Raw genomic sequence first — 25,342 nt, forward strand, 5'->3', positions numbered from 1 at the left:
TTCTGTATCAACTCTTTAGTCTCTAACGAGAATACCAGTCTGTCGTTTACCATTCTTTCCCTTTCCCACCTGACATAAGGGCAATGGGCCTATAATTACCAGGCACTTCAGCATCTTTGCCAGGCTTCCTGATAAGAATGATGACCGATTCCTTCCTTGTGCATGGGATTATCTACCCCTTCTACCCATATTTTGTTGTAAAGACCCAGTAATACTTCCTTACCTTTATCAGTGAGAATTATCTAGCATTGAGTAACAAACCCTTTTCTTTTCCTGGCGATGATTTACCCACTTTCCTCAAATCACAATTAAATTCCATCATTGTAAATTTGTATCTTAGTATGTCCTAGTATCTTCCCTTCCTCTCCTTCTGATCTAATTTTGCTTCACTGTGCACTTTCACTAAGGTCTCTGCTATTAGTAAATAATTCTCATCCATCATCACTGGATACTCAAACTCTCTCCCATTATCGCTCATTTTCTTATCATTCCCCAAACTTGTTGTATTGGCGTGGTTCTTCCCATAGATATATATAGATGCGTCCAGAACGCATCTAGTGTTCTATATATATCTATGGTTCTTCCAATGGAATCACAAAACCTCCAATATTGTTTAGCCTTCTTTATTGTTTGTCTCTATAACTGCTTGCAAACTCTTGTAGGCTACTCAATCATACTCTAAAAATGATGTGTCCTTTTTACAATTCATAATGCTCCATTTCTATGCTTTATACATTCACTACAGTCCATAGACCACAATGGCACAATTCTACTGTTTTTAGGTTTAGTTTTTGGAACAGCTACTTCTACTGCTGCATCCATTTTGTTCCCCTACATAAAATATCTCCATTTTGACCTTTATCTACTCAACAGTCTATATTTAAGCTCTCTAAATAGACCTCTGAAGTTCGCCTACAAAAAGGAATCAAAGCTGCTATCTTTGCCCATATAAGGAGATCCGGGTGTTAATTGAAGCTAACTGCCTATGACAAGTTGAATTGTAAGTTAGCTCTGGGGTATCAAAGATAAAAGTGTGCCGTCTTCACGTACCGAAGATCACAGTATCCACGAAGGCAGAGGACAAAACGTCTGAATTTTCGATTTCTTCGTCCCCGCGAGAGTTTAACAGGTGAGATAATTCAAAACCCCATGTTATTTTCCCATAGGAAAAATCTCAAGATACCGGATCTCCTTATTTGGGCAAAGATGGTAGGTTTTTTTGTAGGCGAACTTCAGGGGTCTATTCATCCTAATCAGCTTTTTTAACATCCACCTTCCATCTCTCACTACTGTACATGTTCTCTTACCAACTCCACTCCTATATGAATTGCAATTGTAAAATGGTCACTACCTATGGTACTTTCCCTTAATACTTCCCAGTTGCATTCAGCTACTGTCAGTAGCTAAAGTAAGTAATCTATTGCAGATTCATATGCCCTCACTACATCTATCCTCATACCTGAACCATCGGTTAAACAGAGATAACATCATGTTAAACTAAGTTAACTCTTAGTTATCTCCTTTGCAGCAGATCTAACGTGAACATGCGAACCCGCCGGCCCATTTTCAAAACCCAGTGTGGCCCTTGAGCCAAAAAGTTTGCCCACCCCTGCCCTACACCCTATCCCTTCTTACACTAATATACTCCTTTATGACTAGGTCTAATGACTGTTTTAGCCATGTTGAACACAAATTATATCTGGCTTACTTTCTAAATTATTTATAAAAAACCTTTTAACTCTTACCCATTTGCAACAAGACTTCTTACATTGTAAAATCAATAAGTTATTGAAGGTGTGGTGGTTCACTCATTTCACCCTGTATCTTTTCCCATGATAGATTTTCCATATTCAGGAATGTTGCAGCAGCTTTGACAATTATTTTTAATTCTGCCGTTTTCGTTTTTACTTAATCAGAACAATTTACCACAATTTACCACTTACCACACATCCTCCTTTGGCCTTCTGCTTTCACCTCCATCACTAACTTGTGTTACCAGTATCTCCTGTCTCTACTTTCTTTATTGACAACCCTTACAGCTTCAGCATGAACTACAACTGCCCGTTTTACTTACAGGACCCCCACCAGTTAGTCTGGACCCAGCTGCCCCCATAAAATAATCATACAACACTTCCTCTCAACACAGTCACCACATTCCCCATATTCATGCTCCCCCTCCACATTTCCCACATCTTTGCTTCCCTTTGCAAACTTTTGCTTTATGTCCATACCTTTGGCATCTATAGCATTGGGTTGGAGAAGGAATATACTCCCGCACCCTGAAGCTCACATATCCCACCATCACTTTATCTGGCAAAACATTGTCCTTAAATTCCAAAAGTAAGGAAGTACTATCCACTTTCTCTCCATTACACTTTGCTTTCAATCTTTTTATATCCATTACTGTACCTCCCTTAATATTCCTCCTTTTGTTCTCCAATCTCCAAAGATCCGTACCTCGCTCACTTCTTCCTTGCACACCGATTGAAGACATATCACATATACAGCAACCTGTGTTGACCTATGGTGTTGACTGAGGGGCCCGAATCAGATATCAGGGGTGGAGAACAGAATAGGGACTGTAAAGGTTTGGGCTTCCGGGCCCCCTGAGCACTTGGGCCTGAGCTCGGGAGCTGCACCAGTACAGCTTGAGTTAAGTGAAGCTGTAGTGACTCTCGATCCAGTGCAGTTGCATTAGACTCAAGAGCAAATCATATTGTTGGATCTAAGTGAGATCTTTTACTCAACAGCACCTTTTAAAGAGGAATGACCCAATATACTTACCTGAAAGGTATTGTTCTCCATACTCAAAACTGAGGTGTAAAAATCAATAGTTTTGGGCACAGTCAGAACCAAGTGGTCCAGATGACTGATCTTTTTTTTTTAAGCGGACTGCAGATGTCGGTCGATATAGCAGGGGCTTGGATGGGTACATGGACAGTGGAATACAGTTTATTAATGGTTTACAGAGATTGGACTTGTGTACCCATAATTATTGACTTCTATGATAATAACTGTGATGTCAAATAATCAAGTCGGGTTGAGTTAGGATAAGATTTCATGAACAATTTCCATTGGCTTATTTCTCATTCATATACTCTAGCATTTACGGTAAAAGGAAATGGCAATTGGCTCTGCAAATGTTTAACCTTTTAATTCTACTTCTTATTGACTATTCAGGGAGTAAAGTATCAATATAATTTAAGTTAAAACCATATCTGGGGTAAAACCTGAGGAAACGGTGTACCAACAACACATGTCTACACATGGACGGATTACGAGCCACTGGGCCCCTGGGCACAGACATGAGGATGGGCCCCCCTACCCACCTCAGAGTTGGTAACTCACCTAAGCAGGGAGCAGCAGTTCGTTGTACAAAATAAAAAAAAAAAAACCCAACAACAACCAAAAACATCACCTTGGGGTTAGGGGTTCATTTGGTCTACCCTAAATGTTCGATTCGAGGGCAGTGAGAGGCAGCTCATGGTCCTAGCGTTGTCTTGTCTCAGATAGTCCCCCTCTACACTCAGTCACTCAGTAAATTAGATGTCCAGCTAGAAGTGAGTATAGATCTGTGGTTTATAACTGCTGCTGCCTTGTAGCACATGGGTGGCTCATCGTGTAGATTTAACAACTTTTTATCTCAATTAATTTTGACGGTTTGTTCACTTTATCATTAATAATACAATAATAATAATAATAATAATAATAATAATAATAATAAATGACAAGTTACAATTCAGTTTATGCATTAAAACCTCCAATGTGTCTTTTCACATAGCCTACATGCACTGTAGACACTAAAGGCTATGGACCACCTCAAATATTTTTACTGATTTGAATGGCCAATTAATTTGCAGTTGTCTATGAATAATGTTCAGGATAAAACATGCCAATGAATGCCTTTTATTTAATACACAATTCACATAGGTTAAGTGTCAGTAACGTCAACTAATCGACTTCGACGCATGAGCGGGTCCAACACCCCATGAGGAAAAATTGCCTGATCATGCTTCATGCAGTTGGTCACCATCAGGCACACCACACCAATCAGTCCATCCACCGAGGAGAACATGTCTGTGACTGACTGCGTTAGTCCCTTTCTGTGACTCCTGTGTGTAACGAGTTGGATGACGATCTACTATTACACACCACACCCTTAACATCTAAGCAACACTTGCCAAAAATACCTGGAGCAGTGAAGTTCACCATTAACTGAGATGTTAGCCAATAACAGACTTTTTTTTAGCGCACCAACAACGCAGCAAAACACTACTGGCCAATGACTAACTGCATGTGTAACTCAGTGAGAACAAGTATAAAAATGTAAAAACGTATGTAGCCTAATTTCAACCTCCTGTCCAAGCGGTACTGATTCCACAGCAGGAGGCCATTCACATATCGGAGTAACTTCTTTATTTACGTGTGAATAATCACAGTCTAACAATCATTCAGAGACAGAAAAAAAAAAGGTCTAGTATACCCCACGCCACACCCCATCTTCTTGTTGAATCCATTATCCCTCCCCATATCCTGTTTGTAAATATTGCACCAGTACAGCTTGAGTTAAGTGAAGCTGTAACGTCTCTCAATCCACTTGAGTGCAGTTGCATCAGACTCGGGAAAAAATGCAAACAGTTACAGAGTTAAGAGGAAAGACTGACACGTTTGAGCGCTAACTGCCACACTCTTGGGCACATGTCTGCAATGTCCCTGTTTCTTCACTGTTATTTTCATCAGAATGTCATTTGATGGTTTTAAGTACTTTCAACACTTAACAGTTGTGTTTTTCTACATTTCTATTTTTTATTTTTTTGGTGGCGAGACATTCATTATAGGGTACGTTTCAAAACAAGTTTTTGACGGAATGATTTTAAATATGCCCCCATTTGCAAGAAGCCTTTTTGGCTTCATGCCACCAGACATTCAATCATATTTAAAAAATAAAATAGATGCTGCTCTGCGATGATGGATTTCAGGGGAATATTAGATTGCATTTGGTCTCAAGTGTGAATACAACACTTTTGCACTCTCAAGTTACAGTTGACTTGGTAGGGAAGCAACATTACCCATAAGGTTAGTACTGTGACTGCACACCGAAATCTTACACTATTGTGTCACATAAGTAGCTGGGCTTGCTTTCCCTCCAATGATATTTAACTTAAAAATCAAGTTACACACACACACACACACACACACACACTCACTCTCTCACACACACACACACACACATTTCCTTTTAACACACAAAGTCTCTGACTCTCTGGGATAATGTCTTCAGCACCTTGTAACCGGTAGCTTGTAGAGGGATAGGGCGCTTCACTAGTTGAGCTGAACCGTCTACGAGTCCTTTATTGTGAACACATGTGGTCCTTTTTGGGGAATTCCATTTCCCCCAATTTTCCCCCATCCTCTTGGTATCCTACCCCAACTCCCTGCAAACACATCATCCACTGAAAGATGCTTTAAGACAGACGACTGATGAATATTCTGAGGTCTGGATTCTCGCATCAGCTCAGTGGGTCTCCCCCACTCGGCCGCCCCACTGATGTACCAACCCCTGCTGAAGATGGGAGAATAAGCAGACTGATTGCTTTAAAATCATAGAAGACCGGCCCTCTGGGTAGCAAACATTACCCAGGCTCAGGGAAGCAGCAAGAGAGAGAGTTTAGAGAAAATAAAGGGTGGTGTTAGTCTGAGACAGACGAAGGAGGGAGGAGGGGAGCGGAGGGGGGAGGAGTCGTCGGAGCGGAGTGGCGAGTCGCGGAGGGGCGAGTCGCGAGTCGCGGAGGGTCGTTCAGACCACACTCTCGCGGTTGGTGGTGGCGAGCACCGCACGCCGGCAGATGGGACAGGTGGAGTTCTCCGAGAGCCAGCGGTCGATGCAGTGCACATGGTACTCATGCGAGCAGGGCAGCTTGCGCAGCTTGTGCCCCTGTGCGTACTCGGTGATGCACACGCTGCACGTCTTGAGCGCGTCGCTCTCGCCGAAGTTGCGAGTGGACAGGTTGTCGATCTGCTCCTTGGTGAGCCCACGCGGCTGCTCCTCATCCTCGTCGTTGAGCATGAAGAAGTGCGCCAGCCGCAGGAAGGGCAGCGAGCCTGTCTCCTCCAGGCTGATCGGGGCCCGGGCCCGTCCGCGGCCATCTGGGGCCACGCCGCCGACGCCAGCCGCTGGGGAGTCCGCGTCGTCCCCCTCCCTGTCCCTCTCCTCGGCCTGCGAGCCACCAGCTTGGGCCTGAGAGGCACCCGTGGCAGCGGCGACGGCCGCGGCAGCAGCAGCAGCACCGGCTACTGACGCCGTGGTGCCATCGGAGGGCGTAGTGGGCCCGCTGGCCCGGGGCGAGTCGGACGAGTCCGAGTCGGAGTCCATGAAGTAGCTTAGCTCGCCGAAGCCCGTCATGATGTGGCGGATCATCGACTGCAAGGCCACGGAGGTGGCCTCGCCAAGCCCCGCGTCAGAAATGCGTCGGATGGGGATGCGGATCGTGCTCACATAGGTACGCACGCCGGCCCGTTCTGACCGGGAGAATGTCCGACGGAAGCCACCCTGCTCCGTCTCATACAGGAAGGTGTTGTTGCCCGCGGCACCACCGGTGCCGCCTGCCCCACTACCACTTCCTGTTCCACTACTGGCTCCACTGCTGCTACTACTACTGCTGCTGCTGCTACTACTGCTGCTGCTGCTGCTGTTGTTGCTAGCGGGCTGGGAGCGTGAGCGGGTGCGGTTAGCAATGCTGTCTCTCTGGCGGTACTCGCCAGGCCGGACCCGACGCACCTGTAGGTCCAGCATGATGGTGGGGGGCCTGCGTCCGGCGCCGGCCTCCCCACCCGCTGGCTCCTCCTCCTGGGCAGGAGCCGGGGGGGCATCGGGGGCATGAGTGATTGAGGTCGGGGGAGCCAGGGGTGCCTGGTGGTGGTGGTGATGGTGGTGGTGGTGGTGGTGGTCCGTCGTCTCCACCGTGATGTGGCGGGAGGGGATGTGCTGGCGAGTGCGTGAGCTGCCCTCCATGTGGGGCGGGGGTGGGGGCGGGGGCAGAGGGGGCTCGGGGATGGGCGGTGCGGGGGGAAGGCCGTCCATGCGGTCCAGGCTGAGCGGGGAGCGGCTGCGGGTGCAGGCGCGGGTGCGACGCTGCTCAGGGCTCCGGCTGCGGGGGCGCACCACGCCCCGGCGCGTCTGGGGGGGCTCCGACGCCATCGCCGCCGCCACGGCTGCCGCCTGCAAGTGCGGAGAAGGGATGGTGATGGGGATCGGCACGGGAACCGGAATTGGGATCGGCAAGGGCACCGACTCCGGCACCTGGATGGGCTGCGGGCTGGCAGGTCGGGTCACGGGTGGCGAGAGCTCCGGCTCCGGCTCCACGATCACCGCCAGTTCCTCCACAACCGGCTCTTCCTCTAGCTCCATGGCCTCAGGAGGGGCCTCAGACTCTACCTCGGCCACAGCTTCAGGCTCTGCCTCTGCTCCAGACTCGGCCTCTGCTAAAGGCTCGGCGACTGCTCCTGGCTCGGCCTCTGCTAAAGGCTCGGCCCCTGCTCCTGGCTCGGCGCCTGCTCCTGGCTCGGCCTCTGCTCCACTGGCGGCGGCGACGGCGGCAGCGACGGCAGCACTGGGCCCCTCCGGTGCTGCCGCACCACCTGCGGCCTGCTCTGCCGCCTCTGTCTGCGTCTGCTGCTCCGCCAGGTTTCGGTTGATGTTGATCTCAAGGCTGAAGCGGAAGTCCCCGCTGCTCGGGTTGGTGCGGCTCACCGCACGCCAGGACTGGTTGCCGCGGTGACCGCTGCGCGTGGTGTTGCCCGTGCGACGCACAGTGTTGAGCCAATCCAGGAGGGTATCACCGTTAGAGGGATCCTCAGGGCCCTCAAGGTCTCCTGGGACAGAACAGACCAATTTAGTCACCAATTCATTTTAAAGATCATATTGATTCACACACATGTACTGTGTAAACATATGTTTAAGTAAAATGAAAGAGGTCCAAATATCAAAACAAGAAATCAGGAAAAGTTATTATTATTATTATTCATTTATTCTATTACTAATATTTGCATTTTTATTTAGGCTGTATGACTCCTTTAAACTGTTAATTTTGATACTTGTAAAATGTCATTTTAAATAGCTTTGGACAAAGAACCATAAACATAAAAAGTATTGCAGTTCAATGGCATATAATCGTATTGGGAAAGCTCTACACCAGATAGCCATGATCACAAAATAACTGTGATGGGGATACTGCTGTAAGTTTATTTATCCAACATTGAGGTATTCCATCAGCCAATCAGCCAACCAATGTGAATCCAATTGCACGAGTTGAAACTACACCGAGCTGTCAGTTAGTGCAGATCTAATTATACATCATCTGCAACTAGTGTCAATACACAACCAAATGCCTACTGGAGAGCACCACTCCTATTAAATATTTCGTAAATAACTGTGCTGACACAGCAGTCATGTCACCTGTGAGGTGAGTCAATGTAGGAAACAAGTTTTTGCAGTCTGTAAACTCCATTTCATGGTGTATGGGCATGTGGAGGACCAATAAGAACACCTGATATTCCCACTAATGAATAACTATGTGAATATGGATTGTCTGGCATCAGTGGTTCCTTTGAATACATCATACGTATTCAGTCGATATAAAATTCACATCATATGCACAGACACATTCTCTTCCTTTGTAATGTGTAATTTTGTTAGCAGATGCTTTTCATTCTCTAATCCTGTCAAAAGGTGTTACAATTTTCCAGGTTCCTGACTAGACCAGTAGCCTACAGCAAGTCTGTTTTTAAAGAATTCCACGACTGAACAAAAACATAAATGTGCTTTATCATTTTGTCAGGTGATCGATCAAATAGAAATTCCCAGCCATGACATTGATTGCTTATTTCGCTCATGAAACTTCAGGCTGCAGAACAACTAAGAGAGTTTCAATTGACTGGCATCAGTGGTTCCTTTGAATACATAAATTCATACAGGAGTCCAACAACTGACCGATCAATGTACAGCTCTGGAAAAAATTAAAAACAGACCACTGCACATTTTTCTGAGGTCATCCTAGACATGGGCGTCGGAGGCATTCTGAAAGTGGGTGGGACATTTCAGCGGGGGGTATGGGGGGTCCTCCCCCAGAATTTGTTTTTTGGACTAGATGCAATTTCCTGAATTCTGGTACATTTTAACAGGTTATTTAGATATATAACAATACAAATTTTTTTGTTCTATATAACAAAAAAAAACTATTAATTCAATGACTAATTCGGAACCAGCTTTATTAACCTCATGGTATAGTTAACCATGCAGTTGCAATATCTGTTAAATTAAGTTATTTAATGCTTTGAATGCAATGAGTGGCTATCGGGAGCTTCGGGAGGATTCCCGGTGGGCCGTTAACTTTTTGTGCCAGTCTGAATGACGTGAGCTTAAATATTGTTTCTGAAGTTCGTTTGCTGCGCCCTCGCGGCGCTTCAGCAGCCTATATGTAGAACGGTCGCAGCCCCTTACTCGCAGTTTCCCCAAATATTAACAAAGTAGCACTCACAAAAAATGTTCGGAAGTCGCAACTATATCTAGTCTATATTTGCAACAATTAAGTGGAGTTTATGAGCGGTCCCTCCTCCAGTGGTACGGTCCTAACGAACGCCAGGGTGACACACAGTTACAGTAATTGAGAGTTTAAAAAAAATCGTTATTCTTCCACCGTCCAGTCCAGCAGCTGTCAACATACAACGGAAAACAGGCGATTTTGGAAGGTGTGTAGCCTATCTGCTTTAACTTTTTTAATCTAGGCAAGGTGGCTTTCCCGAGGTAAAGTGCTGTCGCGTGTTTGAGCTCCGACTCGCCTCTTCTTGGAGGAAGAGCGCACGTTTGAATCTGCAAGCACGTTTGAATCTGCAAGCACGTTCACTAATTTACCCTCTCCGTCTCCACTCTCGAATATTTTGTTAATGCGGAGAAAATACGTTTTTAATGTGCAGTGCAAATGCGGAAGTTAAGTTACCAACATGGGATAGAGAAAACATTTGAAAAGACATATGACTTTGATCTTTTTTCGCGTACCCCCTGAAATCAGTACACGTACCACTGGGGGTACGCATACCCCAGTTTGACAACCGTGGGCCTAGCGTAAACCTATAGGTTATTATTTATTTATACCTATAAGGCTTTTTTCCTTATCAAAAGTGAGGGGGACGACTGATCTCTTCAACACTGCGGGGGATTTGGCGCTTGTCGCTGTGTGTGTGTGAGAAGCGGAATGGGAGAATGCGTGTAACAAAAAAAAAGCTTACGAGCAATTTACGCGCAAATGACAGAATCCAATGAAAATTACAATGAAGCACTAAACAGATGCTGAAAACAGCACTGGTATTTCGCACGGCAAAAGTGGGGGGGTCCAAACTAACAATTTTAAAAAGGGGGTGGGACGTAAAATGGCTCCGACGCCCATGATCCTACAGTTGCTGCGAATGCATGCATGCGAATGAGTTGAGTCACATTCAAAATTAAAAGACCACTGCAAATTTGAATATTAACCGTCAACTCTTTCGAATGATTGACAGAACTTCATACTCCACAGTGTTCCCTAATATACCAAAACATACTATTTACTTTTGAATTTCCCCTTGGGGATCAATAAAGTATCTATCTATCTATCTATCCATCTATCTATCTCATCATTTACATTCTGCATAAGGGGTGCTAGCTGTAGCTTTACTCACCAGAGGCCTCAGGCCTGCGTGCTTCACTGCCACTTGTGTTGGCAGTTGCGTTGGCACCTGCGTTGGCACTGGGGCTGGCGCTGGGGCTGGGGCTGGCGCCAGCGCCTGTGGCCGCACGCTGCCCACCATCCTTCGCCTGCTGCAGGCGGGTCAGCAGCTCCTCCTCTGTGATCTCACCTGTCCGAGACAAACCCTCACTGTCACTGAGCCTGGCTGCATACGCAAAACATCATTCCGCTCATCCATGACTTCATACAACTGCACCGGGACACGGCTCAGCTATAGACGACCCCCGCGACAACAAAAAAATCTCCATAAAATGGGTTGCTAGGGTAACAAATTAGGCCTAATTTGTCTTTTGAGGAAAATACAAAGCAATCTTAACAAATGCATAGAAATGCTTCCTAAAATGAAAAATACAAGTCATGTATTATATCCACATTTAAAATATCACCAGCATCACACACAAGGCAACTGTAGGCAACTGTAGAACACTGAGGATAAGGAGAGAGGAAAAAAGGCCACACCTTCAATTGCGTAATCTTTTTTATTGAAAACGTAAGGTACTGTATGCCTCATGTCATGGATGCATTCTTGCATTGGGAAAAACCCATCAGAGGAGCGCAGAGGAGATCAGTCAGTACATAACACTTTCACCAAATTGGATGTTGATTATCAAACATTTCCTCACCATTCTTGAAAGGCTTGAGACACACACAAAAAACTGGGGACTTGTGGTGAGCTGATTGACAGACTACAGCTGTTTATAAAGCTGTACCAACAAAAAAAAAAAAACATCCTACAGTACTGAAAACCACTGCACTTACTGAAAACTGACAGTACTGAAAATCACTGCACTTACCAGGACAGGCCCTGTCCCACCATAGTATTCCGTCTCCTGTCAGGGGCAACGCTCCAAAATAACATGCCTTCCTATTCCACTGTTCCGGAACAGAGAGGGAGCAGGAAGGGGAGGGTTCTTCAGGGGGTCGCCGGCTTTACACACGTGCGTAGCATCCAAACACCGCCCAGAACCAGAGGTGGAAAGGACCAGGTTCAGAGCCAGGTAAAATGACCAGGTTCATAACCTTTGGATCAGTTATACTTTGTCGTCAGCTTATCTGGGTTTTACCATTTAGGATACCAAGAGAGGTCTTTCATAAAAAGGAAGACGAATAACTGAATGCAACGCGCTGCTGCAGTGTACAAGTGTAGGGGATAAGAAATAAAAGTCACTGAAATGCCTTCACCTCCTGAACCTGAATGTCTCCACCTCTGTTCAGAATCAGGTGAGAGATCACTAAATTCAGTCTACATAACCCAAAATATTCATGAGGACAATTTGGATGTGGTTGGTTCAAGCTCACTTTAGCACAAACATATGCGCTGGTCATTCCAAACTGACAATGACAAGAGGCAGACTTACTACAGCTGCTGTGGCAAAAGTTTGCATTATAAATGCACCACAGATGGTAGTAAAAAGAAATATGCTTGTCTGAACTAATTAAACATACAGTAAGACGTGTTTGACTGAAAACAAGCCATTCAGTTTATCCTCAAACTGTAGTTTTCATACAGTTTTTACCAGAGCATTAAACAGACTTTGAGAGAAGGATTACATATATCTAAATGGATAATTTAACGAGGTACTTCTAAATTAATCCTCTCATGTTACTTTTTTTGAGCCCGTCATATAACTTTCTTTAAGCACTTTTGTGATGGACTAGAGCAGACAACGGAACGTCTGATTCTGCTTTTATTCCATAATCCTCCTTACCCATTTTAACAAGTATGTTTTTACACCCCTACCACAAAACAGGAGCTTTCCAATGTGTGCACACCTTAATCATTTGAGTCATCCACTCTTGTAAACTAGGCCTAACTCTTGGATAGGTTTCCTCCATAGTGTCAGTGTTTTGTTTTTCATCCTTGATATATAACAGCAGAAATGGGATTTAAGATTGCATTGCTCTAATGCATTTGAGCAATATGCTTTGTGTGACACATGATGTATGAGCCTGTATAAATAAGGGATAGAATTCACATTAAACTTGAGCTTGTGCCTAAACCTTCACTTGCAGGCAGTCTCTACTAAAACAAGCCAGCCCATGAAGCAACATATTTCATTCAGTTGTAAATAAAAGTTCAATCAAAGACTTACCGGGGTTGCCCAGAAGGTTGTTGTCCCTCATTAATCGGTAGTCCTCTTCACTGAGGTTGTTGACAAACTGATAGAAGGCCTCCTCCCTGTCCAGGCGGGCCAGCTGACGTCTCCGTTGGGAATCCGACTGATCGCTGCCACCTTGTTCTGCATTGTCCGAGCCCTCCATGATCGTCACTCAAAGGACGTTTCACGACCAGCTGTGAAAGCGGAATGTTACAATTAACGCTACTACACATTCACCACAAATTGCGAATTAAGAAGGGTACAATGAGCTATATCCATGCAAGAATGATAGCCAACTAATGCAGGCCAAACTCGAAAAAGAAATGAAATAACGTTACTATGAATCTGCGAAGGGGCATCTGATGTGAAATGTCATGACCTAACATGCCTCTTACTCTAACATCATACGTTGACGCTCCATGGGATATGGTAATTACATTTATGCGCTATGACAAAAGAAACATACGGTATCTGACCTCAGCTAGTCGGCTAATGCTAAGCGATTTATGGCTTGGCTAGCTGACTGCTAATCTTTGGTAACGTTACCTTGGAAGTAGGCTACTCGGGGCATTGCATAACGTTAACTGTTATAACAACATGATTGTAGAAGGATGAAAGCGAACGTAGGACTGCAATGGATAGTCTTGCCTATCAAACAAGTTACGAAAACAAGTACATAGTAAAAGATTCACCTAAACATCGACTGATGACAAGGGAACAAACTGCGTCATGCCCACAGTGGACATCCCGCTAACGTCATTCATGTTCCATGGGTAGCACTACCTGATAACCAGTAGGCTATATTAGCTGATAAGCTAGCTGGCTAATTAACGTTATCATGAGACAAGTTCTTGTCGTAGTATGCTTTGTTTACATCCTTTTGAAGTAAAATGGAAGGTATTATTAATATAACCTGTACGACGTTTTGCAGAACGGATGCACGAAAAATAAAAACAGCTTGCAATCTACCCAAATACAGCCTTAAACCCTTCCATTTCATCAAGCTAAAGTTTACATAGACTTGTGAGCCGTCTTCCAGGTTAGTGACAATTAACGTTAACGTTAGGGGGAAACAAAATGGCATCACAGGCTAAGTTAGCTTCTGAGTAATTTAGCCGCCAGCTAAACTACAGCTAAATCCTTAGTAAGCAGCTAATCCAATTAAATCAGACAGTCTGAACATGACATTTTAATTCGAATAACTTATATTTTTACCCTAATTAAAACAGTATTTTGTATTATATTTAGATTGTAACTAAACGCTTGGAAACTTTTATCTGTATTGACGCGAGCTTTGTCACCAGCAACAGAGTAACGTTAACGATAGTGACGTTAGCTAACGTTAGCGAACACTAGCTAGCCATATGTTTCGTTTAGTTATTCACGAACACAAGCTTAATCAAAAAATAATGTCAACGTTACAGTACGTTACCTCGGCAGCCAGCGTCTGAGTTAAGTGAGGAAAATGGCACAAGTTGCAGAATACAGGAGGGTCACTATCTTTACTTAACGTTAGCCTTACGACTAGAAAACAAGGATGTTTACCTGCTTGTCATTTAGCACAGCGTCAGACAACTTTAGCTAACGATCTAACGTTACCGGACCTGTAGATAGCTAACTTGGTCAAATCCAAAGTGAATGCTTGGTTCCTTAGTGTATTATTAGATATTCTTAATGTACAAAAACCTCCAATAAACATTCGGTCAGATACATTTCACTGGCTACTGACGTTAAGCATCGGTGCCCTTAACGTTAGCTAACGCTGGCGAAAGGTTAGCCATTTTACGATGGAAACGAGCTTGCTAATCACTAACCTGCAGTGGATTGCTAGCTAACATTACCTGAAACATAAAACATAGAATTATAACATACATGCTGCTAACATTTAACCAACGTTCACATCGGGTTTACCTGATGAAATAGTGTGTCTTGGTCGTGATGTTGAGATGTTTTTTTTTTTTTCCTTTTGTCTTCAACAAATGTGTTTGGTTTCAAGGTTCCATTTTCTTCATTATTGTACAGTGGACTGAAACTGGAAGCGGAAACCGGAAGTGCGTAAATGGCACATACTGTAAACAGTGCCCACAGAGCCCCCGTGTGTCCTGGGGTTTAAACTGGGACATTGTATATCAGTGCGGAACGTGATTTTTTCAACCAATATGCTAAACAGTTTCTGACAGAGGTGACGTGCCGTGGGATGCTATATAGCCTGCTAGCATATCTTTAATTTTTCTATGTTTAAAACCACCAAGAAAATGTTGAAGGCTGACAATAGCCTATTGATACTGAGACCTCAGTCATTGAAAACTTTCTATGGAGCCATTTGGCATTCGAAGCCATAGGAAGTGTGGGTAAAATATGCCCTCTCTGGGCTGCCCTCCAAGTCTGCACTGCAGGGTTACCAACATTCATTTGACACACACACACACACACACACACACACACACACACACCACACACACACACACTGACACTGTATTTCGTTAAACCTTACACACTTTTTTAGATAGATAGATAGATAGATAGATAGATAGATACTTTATTGATCCCCAAGGGGAAATTCAGGAAATCCACCAGCACACAAAAACTACATACTGAAAAGAAGTTATTTTTCACATTATATTTTCTTTGGCTTGCATACAAACCTATTATCAATCAATAATATCCATTATATTTTCCACAGTTAGCTCATAAACATAATGTCCATTTTTGTCTCAACTTTATCCATATGGGGTACAGTTGAGACAGTACACATGAGACACCCATTCTTAATGCTGTAAAGTTGACAAAACATTCATTGCAAAAATATAATAATAATAATAATAATAATAATAATAAAAATAATAAAAATAATAATAAAAACAATTGGGCAACATGTTTTAATTTCCTTCTATTTAAATTAGCATTGGTTAAATAGAAATAAAACAGGAACAAAATATTTAACACATGAACAGATATTGCAAACAGTAGCCTGCAAATGCAACATTACAATAAAACACATTAACAATACATTGTGTCTCAATTGTACCCCATTGACCACCTTGGACATTTCTCTAAATTTTGTAATGACCTTGTGACACAATGTCATGAAAGTGCCAGTTTTATGGCACAGAATAACGTTTGTAATAATAGAAGTCACGTTTAGCAGTCACATAAGGCTAATGAGCTATTCATTGTGGAAGGTACATGTGAAGTGAAAATCTTACTTTGGGAAAAAACTGCCAATATCTTTGGGACCAGAGATGCATTTGTCATTCAAATTTTCCCTGATCGAAGAACACTTGGGCTTGCTGCACATGCAAGATATTTAAGGTGTTTTAACTGTACACGTCTCAACTACTCAGACGTATAGACACACGCACACCCACATATGACACATACACACACACACACACTACTCTACACTCCTCAGTCAAACAGAAAGTGAATTTAAGTTTTGGTCAGAGATCGAAAGAGAGAAAGAGATAGCGAGATTGTGTGTGAGATGTCAATAGACCTTGTTTTGAAGGATATTGCATGGTGCCCCCCGTTTTTAGCCTACTTATGTTGTCTGCTTACCCTAGCATGTTACAATTCAGTGCTACACAACACCCCATTAGAAACATCATTTAACATGGTCTGTGGTATTGCAGAGATTTTAATCAATTTGCCGTAAATTATGTCAACAAGTTTAAAACCTCTACACAGAAGGCAAAAAGTGTCGTTACCATTTCCTGTCTCCCTACTTTCTACCTCTGTGGTTGTGGCCAGCAATCCAGAATTGATGTGCGGTGCTTCCAGGAAAAGCCCGACCTTACAGCTGAGTAGGATATTAACAAATAAACATCCACACACAACACTAATGGGGAGACATTTGGCTACCAATGGATGCAGAGATAGGCTATTAAATTAATTGTGTGTCCCCCGTCAAACGTGAAGTTATGGGCTGAAATTGTGAACTTGATGCATTGCATTGGCACATCACACTGGGGTAAACAGTCCCTTTATTGGTATGGATTAGCCTTAACAAGTGAAAACTGTCAGTCTCTGTCACAGACATCACAATGAGTTATTCTTTCTTGAGGGTACACCGGGTCATTGCCCTGGCGCTACCGGATATGGTTGCACCGCCCAGTGTGGTTGGTTCAGCTCATATACCCACACCCCTCCTCTCACCAGACAGTGGCATTTCACATAGATTTCCCCAGAGGCTACCAGGATTTAGCCATGGCAGTGGGTTATGTGTGTCTGAGTGCTAAGACCCGTGGCTTGCCCTCTTCACTGGCACAGGTGTCATGTTCTGGTTTGTGCCCCCTTGGTGCCACAGCTGAAGCCGATGTGCAGGGCTTTCTAAAATGCTTGCCAGAAGTGATAATGAAGCATGTCAATTGCACTGGGACAGACCTACACAGGGAGTTGTCTTCCTTTGCAGCGTAATATAATCAGGCTAAATGTCATTGTCAGGAGTAGAGATGTGCAGAAAGGAGAAAAAATGACACAGGGAATTGGAGGTAGCATTCAAAATCTCATTTTAATTTGTATATTTACTCCATAAACATTATTACAAAACTCAGCAAGTTACCAATAGTACATTATCACCATACAGGCTTGATCACAAATATTTAAAACTTTTGCAACAGTTACAACAAAAACAAAATAATACTAGAATAATTTACATGAAAATCTATAAAACAGCAATAGATCACAAATTTAAGTCATTTTTTCTCCATGTTTTGTTTGCTTGCTTATTTCTGTTTGTCACAGTAACACAACACACACTCTCACGACAAGATCAAAGTCTTATTACAAAACTCCCGACAAAATGTAGTTTTTTTGTATGCCGTAATTCACTTTTATATTTTGGTTTTTAAAACCAGGAACTTGTCATTGTACATCCTTTTTACAGCCTGCCAAGGCCCAAAAAAGGTTACTTTCACACACTCCCACATACACACACACATACAAACACACAAACACACATTCACACGCGCGCACACACACACATACACACACAAATACTTCACAGCACTTTCTAAGAAAAATAGACACTTACAAAATATGTTACAAATTGGCACACAGAAAAATATACAATATTTTGTAATGTCAAGAGCTCTTTAAGAATCCCTCTGTTAACAACTCTGGACAATATTTATAAAGCTCAATATTCTTTTCAACAAAAAAATGCATAAAGTAATCCCAATCAATGTCAAATAATCATGGCATGAATACATCAAACATAACAATATCATATACATTCATGAGGAGGGTGGCATTTTTTTCTCTCTTCTGCAATTCCTATTTTGTTATCTCTGTGAGAGGTGAGGGGAGAGTTTTCAGTTTGCTTTCTTAGCACCGTTTAGAAGAGGCAGCTTAACAGTGGCACATTGTACAAAAAACATGTAGAAGTACATTCAGTCGACCATATAGGCAGAGATGAGAGAAGGCAGACAGTTGGACCACCAGGTCCAGTGTGCGGGTTCCTTTTTGTCCATGGCCTCTCCTGATTCCAGACATGGCCTGATATAGAGAGAGCTCAGAGAGGTGGGGCAGAGATAGATCTACTGCTCACAAGCCAAGCCACGGTACACAAGGCCGGCTGGGCACGGACTGTTCTGGAAATGTCCATTCTAGCCTACCTCTGCCTCTTTGATTTTTTATCTGGCTCTCTTTGGCCAACACCCAAGGCCATCCGTGAAATGAGACAAAGGTGAAACAAAACCAATGTGTTGTGTGTGTGTGTCAGAGAGAGAGGGAGAGAGCAAGAGAGAGAAAGAGAGATGTAGCTGGTATTAGAAGATGCTGCCAGTCCATGGAGAGAGAGCACGAGAGAGAGAGAGAGAGAGAGAGGGAGAATTGTGTACATGAATGGAACAGAGGCCTGAGAGTTAGCATGCTGTTACTGTAAGTGAGAGCGATAGGCAAAAACAAGAAGGAATACAATTTACAGCAAAACACACCCCAAAAACAGCGAAAAAACCCAAAGCCATTTTGAATTTCATGCATCTTTTTTGCTTTTTTCCCATTCAATCTGCTGAGGAAACTGAACAACTTCAAAAACATGCATTAATGAGCAAGCAAAATTTAAAAACTCGATTGCAGTTTCTGAGAGAACAGTGTTTGATCAATTATCAAAATGATTATAGGTTGTAAATGCATTCAAATATCTTGCTGTTTGGCACAGTTCATGGGTGCACATTGTTGAAAAAGCAATCGACATAGTTTAACTGAATCTGAATACAAAAAAATGTCAATGTTTTCAACACAGTTACACTCCGTCTGTCATCATGGCATCTAGTGAGTCTAATTTTCATGCAGAGCTTCAAAGGCTCACCCTGTTAACAGCACATAAAAAAAAAAAAATCTTAAAAGATAATCTAGATTAAAGGCAACCTAGTGCAGAATCCTCTGATGATACAGGCTAGAGTAAGTATTGTCTTTCATTCAGTTACGTTGGATTAGACATAAATACCAATGATGTGGTGATAAAGGAATGAATGAGTACAAGAAAATGGGTTAGGTCTCTGGGTCCTTTGTGAAGCCAGGTATGACAGGTGTGATACAAATTACTGCAGAGACCATTAGTAACAGATATTACCTGGTGAGGTATGAGCAGAAGCCAGAGGCGCAATTGTACCTTGTTTCCATATCAGTATATCCACACTGACTGTGCAGTGGATGAATCCATTCGAGTGACAGATGTTTGGGGATCTCCACCAAGAAGCTATAGCTCATTGTCAGTGGTGCCATGGCTTCACCATTCATTCAGATAATGTGCCTTCTCTGCCTTGGCAAAACAACATGTATAAGATCCTTGTTATTTTCTTGAAGCCTCTTGTTTCAGTTGAGTCTTTTTTCAGATTCTCATTTCCTTTTCACAAAGCCACTGCAATGCTGAGGTAAAACTAAATTTGGCAAACGGAGCGGTGACAAATGTCCAGAGGGCTTTGTGGTTTTGGTTGCGTGGTGTGTACCACTGTCAGCTGCAGGTGCGTTTCTACAGTCGGGGTCCAAATACTCCAAATCAAAAGAAAACAAAAAAAGGACAAAACTCTGGAATGTCAGCTCTCCAAAAGCTAAGACAATAAAAGTGATTTTTTTTTCTTCTTCATTGTGACACAAAGTAGAGATATGAAAAGCCTATGTTCATATTGGTCATTAGAAATGTGTACACAGCAACTTTACATTTGGCACATTAACTTTTAGAAGTCAGTATTTTCTCCTTATATGCAAATAGTGCATTTCTGTACATTGACACTGAGAACAAAGAATTAAGACTTAAAATAATCAAATGACTGAATATACTTTTAAGACACCAGTTCTTCAAAAGAAAACAAAAAACAGGTAAAAGCATATAAGGTCATAATACCGAACACAAAGAAATTAATCATTCCAACAGTTTAAAGATTAGGACAAAATGTTTATCTGATATGTCATCAATATGGTATATGGTCCCATAATGCATTTTTTTTATGACGCCTTGGTCACACAGAAGCAGACGTCGGCCTCAGCACAGGAAGTGGAACATTCCCACCGTGCTTTATGCCAGGCAGTATGAGGGAGACGGCAAGAAGGGGGCGTCCATTTTCTGCATACAAAAACAAATGTGGAGCGGACATTTCACTTAGGAGTCTGTTTTTTTTTTTTTTTTTTTTTTTTTTTTCAAATAGCTACATGTTTCAAGATAGGAAGATATTGTTGTTACGTTATTGAGGGCAGCAGACAGCAGGTTTTGCTCATTAAAAAAAGAAAACAAAAAAGAAAAACAAAATTGTTTCTCAAGGGGTGTTTTTTTCCTCCAGACCAACAATAATAAAACAGCAAAGGCAGGAAAAAACAGCGAAAGCAAGAAGAAAATGCAGCCATGGTAAATTTTTAAATCTCAATCAAGCTTCACACAAGCACACAATAGGTAGTTTGCAAGTACAAGTAAGTTTGTCATGCAAGATATGAGTCCTCTTCGGGGGCAAACAAAAAAAAGCAATTGAGGGTTTGGGGGGTTATGGGTAGTGTAGTTTTCCATGCAACTCTGCTATTGAGTCTGTGCAGGTACATCTGGGTTCAGGGAGTAGAAGATTTAGGTTTGAGCAAAAAGCAGGGAGGGCAGGGTGAGCATCAGAAGCTACGTAGTTACAAAATATTACCTCAGCTTTTCAAAGGAGGCCATCAGTGCTATGTCCTTACTGGGTTCTCGATCGGCTCGCTTCCCCTTAATGTTCTCGATGCGGGGGAACTTTGCACTGGTTTTGTGACGGTACATCTTTTTGTGCGCTGGTCCGTTGATACCAGGTATGCAGAGGTTGGGTTTATCGAACATGTTGCAGCCCAGAGCGAGCTGAGGGAAGAAAGGGTTAAATTTGGCCTGGTTTTTGGCCCCCTTGCCCCCGGCCTTTCGGCCCTTGCCCCCGGCCCCCGTCGCTCCCTTCTTCTTAGGGTCAGGGGTCGTGCCGGCCAGGATCTTGAGGGTCTTCAGCTTGAGGGTGTTGGCGTCTGGGGCGGCGCACACGCTGGATGTGGGCCCCCACAGCGGCTCGATGGAGGCCATCATGAACCGCTGGACCTCTGCCATGCCGGACACAATGTTGGACAGGATGTTGGACGGCTCCTCAAACTCACGCTGGTCGTCGACGTTGGCGTGACTGTTTCCGTCTGGCCAGCTCACACCGGGCCAGTCCCCGGCCGCCTGATTTGACGTGCCCACTTTCCCTTTCCCGGCCTTCTCCTCCAGGTGGGCTTTGAGCTTTTTGGACGACCGTGAGTTCTGACGCGGCACTTTGGCCTTTTCCGCCTTGGCCGCTTTCGGGGCCCGGACTTTCTTCACCCCTTCTCCTGCTGCTTGCTTGCCCCCATTTCTCTTCTTCGACTTTGTGCCCTTCACTGCCCCACAGCCCACCACCTCACCAGCTTGTGCCTCGAAGTCCACCACACCCGTGCCTTTGTCGTCCGGCACGATGCCACCGGTAGCTCCGTTGGTGTTAAAAATGTGCATCTGAAACTGATGGTTGTCGCCTGTGTAGGCGGCAGCTGCCACGTGGTCCGACTGCTCCATCATGTTACAGTTCCACGACATGTCGTCGCCAACATCCTGGTACTCGAGGGCTTTGCCACCGGCGATCTTCATCTCTCTGCCCTTCACTTGCGGGGACAGGTTGGGCGTTTCGGGCGGGGAGAGCTCAGACAGGGACGTGTGGCGGAACTTATCCGGGGTGAAGTTAGAGATGTCCAGTAGGTCGGTGGACTCCCGCAAGGGCGTGATGGCCTCCACGCTCTGCTGGATGACCACCTTGGGGCTGCAGTGGGCCAGGAAGGTCTCGCCCGACGCGTCCTCCTCGCTGGCCCCACCGCCGGTCCCCTCCTTCTCGCACGACTTCATGCTCATGGAGCTGTAGTTGCTGGAGGCCCCGGACAGAGAGCCCATAGAGTCGAAGCTGGTGAGCCGCCCGTGGTCAGTGTTGAGCGTCCCCCGCTGGAACTGCAGCTGCCCGTCCACACAGGGCACTTGGCACGCCTGGAAGTCACCGTCCGCGGGCGCCATCGGCTGCTCGGGCAGGTAGTTCTTCTCGTACAGCACTCGGTCGCCTTCCAGGCTCACCTGGCTGTAGCCGGTCACGGCGGTCATGTCTTCCGCGGACACGGGCACCGGCAGGGTCTTGGGGAAGCCGTCGGGTAGGATGGGGGTCTCGGGGATGTCCGGCACGAACTGCTGATTGTGGCACAGCTGGGACGGCCACATCTGGGTGAAGCTGGGGCAGTTCTGGGGCGACTGCTGGAGCTCCGACTCAGAGGGCGGTGAAAGAACACAGCTCTGGGCCAGCTGCAGAGAGGAGAACTGCTTCTCCTCCACCGACAGGCCCAGCACCGGGTACTGCTGGGACGTCTGCTGGGGGAAGTAGGCGATGCTGGCGCTGCTGGAGGAATCGGAGCCATCGAGGAGCGTCTGGAGGTAACCTCCGGGGATGACGGGCACATCGCCATCGCCCACTGCCTCGGTGGCGGGGGGAGTGGGTTTGTCATTGGCTGTGGGGGTGCAGAGGTCGGAGGGCGTGAAAGTGAACGTGTCACCTGCATCCATGACCTGGCCCTCCACTAGTCTGTGTGGGGCCTGTGCAGAGGTCGACTCTGCTTCCTCAACGCCTGTGGAGGAGTCTGCGGCGTGCCGCTGCTGTGTCGGTGGAGGAGGAGGAGGAGGAGGAAGAGGAGCCGAGCTCATCCCGCTCCCCTCCTCCCCTACCCCCGCCCGCTGCAGTTTCCTGCTCTGCAGCCTGGCCTCGCTTTTGAATTTGCGGATGCGCACAATTTTGTTGCCAATCCTCTTCTCTTCCCGCTGCTGCTGAGATCTGCTCTTCGGCGTGGTGGTGTACGTGATGTCGCCGGTGTCTAATGAGCCCGTGCCGCCCGGTGCCGAAAGCGGTAATGGGATTCCTACCGGCACGGCACCGTCTTTCACGCCGCTGCCCTCTTCGCTCACAGAGGCTGAGGAACCCTGCCTCGTGGGAGATTGCTCCACAGTTTGAATCCTCTGAATCCTAAATCTGTTTGCAAACTTGTATTTCCTCTTCGGGGGACTGGAACTAAAGGGTCGGTGGCGACCGTTTGGATGGAAATTGGGTTTATCTCGCAGAGCCAGCTTAAGCTGCTCCTCTCGCTCCCGCTGTTGCTCCTGCCAGAAATGCTTCAGAGGAGCCAGCTTTTCATATTTGCTCATTGCCTCTGTGTCTAAGCTCACAGTCGTGACTGTTGGATCAATTTTGAACAGCTTAACAGACATGTGCTTCTCTCCCTTAAACCTGTTGATAATGATGTACTTGATTATGACGGGTGGCTCTTTGCGGGACGACTTCCGTCGCTTCTTGGGGCACCAGTCGTCATCTCGTTCCTCCTTTTGGCCCGGAGCCTGCTTGTCGCGCTTCTCGGCAGCACTCCTCTCGCTCTCGATGGAGTCCACGTCGTACAGGTAGTCGTCGCTGTATCGCACTTTTCTCTTGGCCCTCAGCCCGTAATTCGGGTGGTTGGACGCCCCGCCGCCCTTCCTTCCAAGCTGTCGCTTGGGCTTTCCGTCCGGGAACGCTTCCACCGAGGAGCCGGTGTAGGAACTGTCATCGCTGTAATCCCCCGAATCCTCCGCCGAGTCGCTGGAGTCCACAAAGTAATCCATCTTGGGGCTGTAGTCTGGAGAGCAGCCCTCTCCTGGGCTGGTGCATCTCTCAGCTTTACCCTCACCCTCATCCGACAGGCAGAGGTCTTCCTCCTCCTCCTCCTCTTCGTCCCCAGGCCTTCGAGGGAGCTCCTTGGCCCCTCTCCGCCCAGGGCCGTCCTCCTTTTTGGGGCAGTTGACGAGGACGCTGGGGAAGAAGTTGAACTGGGTCTCCTCCTGGAGCACGTTGGTCTTCTCGCGCATGTTGTCCTGGAAGGACTCGTAGCGGATCTTCAGGGAACACACGTCGCTGCTCAGCGTGGAGTCGTCATCGTCATCGTCAAACATGTAGTTGTCGACGTCCTCCTCGGAGAAGAGGTTTACGGACAGATCGTTCTTAGAGCATAGGTCCAGCAGCTCGATCTTGCTCTCGCTGATGAAGGACTCGATGTAGCCCCAGTCCTGGGTCGTGTTGGCCAGAAGCACCTCCTCCCCGTTGCACTTGTCGAGGAGCAGACCATCGTACAGGTTTTTGGTTGCTGGGTCATCCGTGTCACTGTCTGTCGTTCTGTCATCTGCCTTTTTGTCTACGGGCATGGGCTTGGGCAGAGGGAAGCTCAGCAGCTGGTCGGAGAGCAGCTGGTCCCCGTAGCCGGCCACTTCACCGCTGCTCATGCACTGCATGCCGATGTCCGCAATGGGGCAGGCGTCGTACTCGCCCCGGCAGGCGTCGGCCATCTTGAGGCTGACCCCGGGCTCGGAGTCGGAGGGGATGGTGCCGTCCTTCGTCTCGATAAAGCAGCCAAGACAGGAGCGGCTCTGGGGAAGGAGGCAGTCCTCCCCCAGGACTGAGATGGCCGCTGTGGGCTCCATGGCTCCAGGGATGGACGGTGGTGGTGGTGGTGGAGGGGAGGCGGCAGGGGGAGGGGGCTGATGATAGGGGGAAGAAGGGTCTTGGCAGCTGTCCTTTGGATGGCACCTGGGGATCACCACAGCCTCGGAGACCCAAAGGCTGGTGGTGGCGGGCGAGAGGGCGTGGGCAGGGGACGCATCGGCCGGGCTCGCTGGTGGGGTGGGCTGCCGGTGCTGTGCTCTGCTGTCCTGTGCTATGATGTTTAGCAGCTGTCAGGGGTGTTCTGCGTCCGTCCGGGTCCAGTCAGTCCGTCCGCGGTGGGCGATGCTCAGACGGGCAGCCGAGGGGGGGGAGAAGAGAGCGGCATCTGCAGCAGCAGCGGCGTTGGCGTCACAGACGATAAATTCAGCTCCCCGAGGCTTCGCACTGCTGTCCTGTTCACCACATCCTGCACAAAGCACAAACAAACACACACATCAGAGAGGTACAGATGCACCAG

The 25,342-nt window shown here is 46.0% G+C and overlaps 2 protein-coding genes and 1 non-coding gene across 7 annotated transcripts; all 3 read right to left on the reverse strand.

The window, feature by feature from the left end:
* Window positions 1–3,890: 3,890 nt before the first annotated feature.
* On the reverse strand, window positions 3,891–14,957 carry rlim (ring finger protein, LIM domain interacting). 5 transcript variants are annotated; one of them, XM_048231711.1, is made up of 4 exons: window positions 14,792–14,957; window positions 12,875–13,074; window positions 10,714–10,890; window positions 3,891–7,872 (listed from the first exon to the last, which is right to left on the reverse strand). In XM_048231711.1, the coding sequence occupies exons 2-4, from the start codon at window positions 13,041–13,043 to the stop codon at window positions 5,798–5,800; spliced, it is 2,421 nt and encodes an 806-aa protein (XP_048087668.1). In that variant the 5' UTR covers window positions 13,044–13,074; window positions 14,792–14,957; the 3' UTR covers window positions 3,891–5,797. The 5 variants fall into 5 exon arrangements, with proteins under 5 accessions (XP_048087668.1, XP_048087673.1, XP_048087671.1 ...); XM_048231716.1 differs by lacking the exon at window positions 14,792–14,957 and adding an exon at window positions 14,426–14,649; XM_048231714.1 differs by lacking the exon at window positions 14,792–14,957 and adding an exon at window positions 14,313–14,404.
* On the reverse strand, window positions 8,590–8,656 carry LOC125286994. The gene has a single exon (XR_007192273.1). It is a non-coding gene; the product is annotated as a small nucleolar RNA SNORD42 (small nucleolar RNA).
* Window positions 14,958–17,371: 2,414 nt separating the features above from the next.
* On the reverse strand, window positions 17,372–24,899 carry nexmifb (neurite extension and migration factor b). Its single transcript, XM_048231924.1, has one exon. The coding sequence runs from the start codon at window positions 24,861–24,863 to the stop codon at window positions 20,997–20,999; it is 3,867 nt and encodes a 1,288-aa protein (XP_048087881.1). The 5' UTR covers window positions 24,864–24,899; the 3' UTR covers window positions 17,372–20,996.
* Window positions 24,900–25,342: the final 443 nt, after the last annotated feature.

The sequence above is a fragment of the Alosa alosa genome, chromosome 21, assembly GCF_017589495.1.
Source record: "Alosa alosa isolate M-15738 ecotype Scorff River chromosome 21, AALO_Geno_1.1, whole genome shotgun sequence".
In the NCBI taxonomy this organism is placed as follows: Eukaryota; Metazoa; Chordata; class Actinopteri; order Clupeiformes; family Clupeidae; genus Alosa; species Alosa alosa.

Coding starts and splice junctions, on each gene's coding strand:
- rlim (XM_048231711.1), bottom strand. CDS start 13,043: ATGGAGGGCTCGGACAATGCAGAACAAGGTGGCAGCGATCAGTCGGAT. Junction 10,891..12,874: donor CAACCTTCTGGGCAACCCCG/GTAAGTCTTTGA, acceptor TGTCTCGGACAG/GTGAGATCACAGAGGAGGAG. Junction 7,873..10,713: donor ACGCAGGCCTGAGGCCTCTG/GTGAGTAAAGCT, acceptor GTTCTGTCCCAG/GAGACCTTGAGGGCCCTGAG.
- nexmifb (XM_048231924.1), bottom strand. CDS start 24,863: ATGGAGCCCACAGCGGCCATCTCAGTCCTGGGGGAGGACTGCCTCCTT.